Below are 6,000 nucleotides of genomic sequence, written 5' to 3' on the forward strand. Positions count from 1 at the left end.
CAGCTTAATGTATTAATAAATTAGCAGAACTGCTTTTAAGCAATCCCTTGGGATCCCTTGTGCAATGAAGCAGCATGTGAACTCCTCAGCAGTGTACCCTGAAATACATGAAACCGTCACGAAAGAACTTTTTCAGTGGAAGTGCTGCTGCTTTCCAGAAATGCAAAACTAGCAATCAGACATAGCATGTGTCCATTCTGTGTGCTTCTTACCAGCATTGTATGATGAGTCATCATTTTTAATATTTGCAGTGGCAAATTAATTAAACGCTCATTAAATATAACCAACTTTTTTTTAATGCTATAAGATAACCAGTTCATTTCATCTAAGTCTTTTTTTTTTTTCCTTTTTACTGCTGTCATTTTTTGTGCTTGTTTTTTTTCCCCAGTGAGGGTTGTCGCCGAGAAAATACAATGAAGAATGTTGGATGTCGCAAGTATGCATTTAATTCCCTGCAACTGAAGGCTTTCCCAAAGTATTACAGGCCTCCAGAAGGAACTTATGGAAAAGTTGAAACATAAACATACCATGTCCTTTAATTGCTGTTCCATTAAAACATGTGGATACACTCTAGACTAATACATGAGTTTGTCATCCAGAAGAGATGAATAACCTTTTTGTACGTTTTGCTAGGTTATACAGAGCATGTTACTTACAGAATTGGAATCTATAGTAACAATTATTCCAACACCTTAGCTTGAGAATAGTGTGATGACTCTCTGCCCGTTTAAATAGCCTTCAGTGTATGTAAGATGAGCAGATATTGTGATACTTAATAATTACCTATATGCAAATAGCTAGGTACCTCCTGGATGGGAAAGGACTCTAGGAACGGCATTTAGGCAGCTGTTTCACATAACATCTTTTTATACTGAGTTGACTTGAGATTGAGCTTTTCATAAACTTTTTAAAACTGAGAGTAAAACTCAGAAGTTGTAAATAAAAAGGGATTGGATCCTAGACAGTCTCATAACTGTAGAATGTGTTGTTACAATCAAGAAATGGGAGCTTAACTTAAAAAAAATCAGCACAATAAAAGCCAGGAGGCTAAATTGGTTTACTGTATATAGGATGCCATCTTCATATATGAAATTAACAATATGTAAAAGGCCAGACATATGAGGTCTGGCTTATAGTTCTGTTCAAATAAAACAAATTCCTGTTGTCTTCAACAGATAAGCCGTTGGGCACACAACTGATTTTAAAAAAAATGTTTCAGAAATGTAATGATGCTTAACCAATTAATGCCAGCAACAGTTCCCCCTGTCCCTCCCCGCTCTAAGGCAAGTGCAACAAGCGCGTTGCTCATGTTGCACATGACATGTTTGATCTGTTCCATGGTGTTGTATATTAATTAACACGTTTTTACCCACGGCTTTTTATATCACTTCTGGATTGTAAGCATTAGTGTCTCGGGGCATCACATTGTTTTGATCAGTGTTTGATTTTTTTTCTATATCAATTTTGTATGTCAAGACAAAGAGTGCTCAAAGTGCCCAACGCATCCCTGCTACTCCATAACCAAAACTGGTTTCTGTTTACCTCTGCGTTTTACCTGTTCAGAATCCTGGCAGGGGGAAGTGACTGATGTCAGGGTATTTCCGAGGAAGGCAGTGATGCCCCGTGTTGATAGAAAGGAACTGCTCATGTGGTACTGCCTGTGCCTGAGAACTGCAGGTGGGTTCTAGCTTAGGACAAAGGTGATCAGTTTGGTAGCATTTGGTTAAAAATGTTCAACAGATCTCAGAAATAATTGCCTTCAAAGCTAAGATAGCATTTTAAAAAGGAGCTAAATGTTATTTTCCAAATTTTAACAGGATCAAATAATTTCTAGCTAACTTTGTTCAGCACACCATGTCCTTTCCTTCTTGGTTTCTAAGAATCTGAATTTTAGAATAGAAAAAAATCTGCCCATTTATTTTGTGAGAGTAGCAACAGCCAGGTAAGTATATGGCTGTTTCCTGATTTCTTTCTTCCTCTCACTGATGTTTGTCTGTGCTGTCACTGCTCTATCAATCAGCCATGTTCATTCTGCTCCCATGTAGGTTTGGGGGTTACAGGTCCAGCAGTTTTTGCATTTTGCTTTTTGCAGTTTAACACAAAGCAGCATGTCAGAGAGTTCTGCTGAACTAGGCTGTTATTATTATTTCAGACTCTCTAGGATAACAAAACACAGAATTCTGTGCAAAGCAGTGTATTGTGGTACCTGCTCCAGGTCTGAACAAATCATCTGCAGTAGAACAGTCCCTTGGAAATGCTACAAACTCTGTTCACCAGTTAATAAATGTTGATTTTGTTTTATTTTTTTGCTAATAAGTAAACAAATATAGCGTGAAAAACTTTTCAGTGGGATCTCCTTAGACATGTTACTCCATTAGTTCTGCTCAACTTTCAGCTCCTGGCCTGTTATTAAATGTTACATTTATTTTTGTATAAACTATACTCTTTATATCCCTTAGTTTTTATGAGTTGATAATTTTATTTTGTATATTTTAAGCATGGTTAATTTTGTTTTAAGTCCTGTATTGTTACACTAAAAATCTTCCAATGTTCAGCTTCAGAAGAAAATAACAAGAGGTCTCTTGTAGCAGTTAGCAGCGCCACTCACTTAGACTGTGACCAGCAATCATTAAATCTGCTCTAGAGCTTAGTGATTCTTTATTTTGTACACCAATGTAATCAGAAAAAGTTGCCGAATTTCGTATGTGTGTGGTGGAACAGCTGTCCCAAGTACTGCATTGTTTTGTTTAAAATACTCTGATTTCAGTAAGCTTACCTGTAAAATGCTGTTGTCCAGCTCACGTGTTCTGTACAAGGCATGGTCAGCACATGCACATCCACGGGCTCGTTTAAAGGGCGTCACAAACAGCAAGATCTCAAGCAGTTCATCGGAAAAAGAAAAACTGTGAAACTTGAAATCCACATAGGACGCTTCACAAGGGTGAAGTAAGCTTTTCTGTTGCACAGGAGAGGTGAATCTAAGGATTACTGTAAAATGAAATTCTGTCTAATGTTCTTCTTTTGAGTACATTTTTTAAATTATAAAACATACAAAGGTAAAAAAAGAAAACTGTTGCCAAGTATGTTCTGTGTATGTTCTGTGAAAGTACCTACAGCACAGTTGCCTTTTGTTTCATTTATACGTGTAAAATTACTGTATAATACGACACAGTTTTGTCCCAACACAACTGTATTTGCCAAGCTTTGTGCTTTGAAATATTTTTATTTATTTGGTTTTGGGCAGTATTAATATATCATAAACATATAGCTACTGTTTTATATATTCTAGTTCATCCAATCCATGTATGCTGTAAATGTGCTAGTCTTTAGGATGACAACCAATAAAGAACTGACAAGAATAACAAATGGTGTCTTACTTTTAATGTGTTTGTGGTAAATGAAAATAAACACTTTCGGGTTCCTTGACTTGATACTCTTTTATCTGTTGCAGAATATATTAAGCCAAGTTGTGTGGGGAGACATTTTGCACAGATGTTCAAGTCAGGAAGTAGTTACTTACAGCTGCTATCAGTTTTCTGTAGTTAAGTCAGGCACCAGTTTGTCCCACATGCTACACATTCAGCAGCAACAGCTAAATAAAAAACCAATATAAGGTATTTTTCTTTCTAATTTTATATACTTTCTCTATTAATCTTCTCTAAGGCCTTCCTGAGCTTTGTTATCTGTTTTTTCCCTCTTCCTTCCATTAATAGAATTCCTTCTGTACTGCTGCTTCCCCTTCAGCCAACTCATCCCTCCAGCAGCTTTAGCAGTTGGGCTGTTTTTCAGCAGCGATAGGTTGTCATTGTTGATTGTCATTTTGATTTCAAGTTAAGTAAAATTTATATGATAGTGTAACACAATAATTCAGAGCGCTCTGATTTCTGTAAAATGTGAAGAATGGAACATAAAAATGTAATTCTGTTGCCACTGGGTGTTTGAGAACTGCCAAATACAATTTTATTTGTGTGAAAGAGGACTGAGGACCACAGGTGGAGCTCCATGAATTAGTTTTTCTAGTTACACAGAAAGAAAAACAGTAGAAGATAAAAACCCATGCTGCTTTCATTCAAAATGCAGAAAGAGAAGATGCTTGACAGGTAGGAATTCCTAAATTGCAAATAAAAAATACATCTGCATGTGTCTTTGTGTGTGTGTGTACATATATATTCATGGCTGGGCTTCGCGAACAAAGATTTGGGAAGGGCTCTACCCACATTTGCTACATGTGCGTTGGTGGCTAAAGAGGCCAATGCGAGATAGACAAGTCCGGTTGCAAAAGGCACAACAGAGACTCCTTAGGTGGTATCAGCAAGACACGATTCTTTCTGTGTTGTCTTTTCTCTTCTATGGTGATCCTGCGTGCTTTCTCAAAGGAAGCAGCAGCGTTATAGATGGTGTGTCTCCAGACCTCCTGACTGGAGGCCAGAGTAGACCAGTTATGATGATCAATATGGCCAAGGTTGAGATGTTGTTTCAGGGAGTCCTTGTATCTCCTCTTTGGGGCTCATCTCATGCAGCAGCCAGTGGCAAGTTCACCATAGAGCAGGATCTTAGGGAGGCAGTGGTCCTTCATCCTTGAGACCTGCCCTGCCCAGCACAGCTGTGTTCTCAGCAACATGGCCTCAATACCTGTTACTGCTGCTTGTTCAAGAACAGATGTATTGGTCACATAATCTGACCAGTGGATGTTTAGGATTGTATGGAGGCAGCGCTGATGGAAGGGTTGATGTATATGCATTTCAGAATTTTTAAATTGGTGTCAAAAAAATATCTACCGGTGATCTTTTTTAATTTAAAAAGGAGAGATGTTTAAAAAATGGTTGAAAGTTTAACATCTTTAAAAGGCATTCTGAGCTATTAGAGAAAATGTCACTTCCTTGAAGCTGATGAATGTGTTTTCATAAAGATTTCTCCCAAAAACCCAGTGTGAGCCTGTGGAACTGTGGGTGTATGAAGGGCATGTGCATGTCCGTGGGTTGCAAATGACCCAGAGCTCCATCTCTTTCCTGTGACTTTTGATGTAGGACAGCCTTCAGGCAGGAGTTAAAGCCCTGGCACAATGATAGCCCTTCAGAAAGTCTTACCTGATGTCGCAAATGTCCTGTCTTAGACTTTGAAACATGGACTCTAGCAGAGGAAATCTTAATAGATGAAACATAAAAAATGCATGAGATGATAGAAACCAAAGAAAGGTACCACAAGAAATAGCAAAGAAAAGAGTCATCATCAGAAGAAACTGTAGGTAATTTTGGTGACCAAGGTTAAGCTTTTTCAGCCTTTTTCAGTTTGTGAATTCTTAAACATGTCTAAGACCCACTTCAGAAATTTTGGATCTATGTATTGTTGCCAGCTGGATCTAGGTTTGTTTAAAATAGCTCTTCCTAATGAATGACAAGACTTTTAGGCTATGAAGGGGAGAGCACAACTTAACAGCAACCTCTTTCTCACATTAAGTGTCAGGCAGACTTTCTGCTCCCAGCTCATGAAACATTTTCCCCGTTGCAACTCGGGATGGATGCGGTTTGTCAGTTTATTTGCAGCGTGATTAACCGGTGATCATGTAAGTAATGAGAGGGATTTACATCGACACAATCACGCAGGACTGCATCAACCTTTCAAGCCACACCCCAGCTGTGCCTGCAGGCAGGAGGCCTGGTGGGTATTCCATACCTTCCCGACACTAGGAATGGCTGTAACACTGTTCATTGTAGGAAACTCCCGGGGGCCCATGTGAGCAGGCACATGCAGGAGGTTTGGGAGCACGGTGACCCAGCCAGGGGCCTTCTGCTCACCCCCTTCTACCTGCATCCACCCACATATTCCCACCTACAACATCCCTGCCTGGCTGGCCAGGCCAGGGCATCCATCCCACATGTCCAGAGTGGTCCCACAGCAGTGCCAGCTGTTTTCTTTGGGGAAGTGCAAGTTTGAGAAGTTCTGAAGAGCAAGATTGAAATAATTTTTTTTTAGGTGATTAAATTGCCACCAACTAATGTT

General features: G+C 39.1%; 1 protein-coding gene across 4 annotated transcripts in view; it reads left to right on the plus strand.

Moving 5' to 3' along the window:
• The window catches only part of INPP4A (inositol polyphosphate-4-phosphatase type I A), a 124,613-nt gene extending 121,247 nt beyond the window's left edge, over nucleotides 1-3,366 (plus strand). For all 4 annotated transcript variants that reach the window (XM_017818422.1, XM_017818429.1, XM_017818423.1 and 1 more), the window contains one exon: nucleotides 389-3,366. In XM_017818422.1, coding sequence (XP_017673911.1) covers nucleotides 389-521 — 133 coding nt within the window. In that variant the 3' untranslated portion in view covers nucleotides 522-3,366. The remainder of the gene's footprint in view (nucleotides 1-388) is intronic.
• Nucleotides 3,367-6,000: the final 2,634 nt, after the last annotated feature.

Source organism: Lepidothrix coronata, unplaced genomic scaffold (genome assembly GCF_001604755.1).
Source record: "Lepidothrix coronata isolate B3197 unplaced genomic scaffold, Lepidothrix_coronata-1.0 Scaffold68, whole genome shotgun sequence".
NCBI lineage: Eukaryota > Metazoa > Chordata > Aves > Passeriformes > Pipridae > Lepidothrix > Lepidothrix coronata.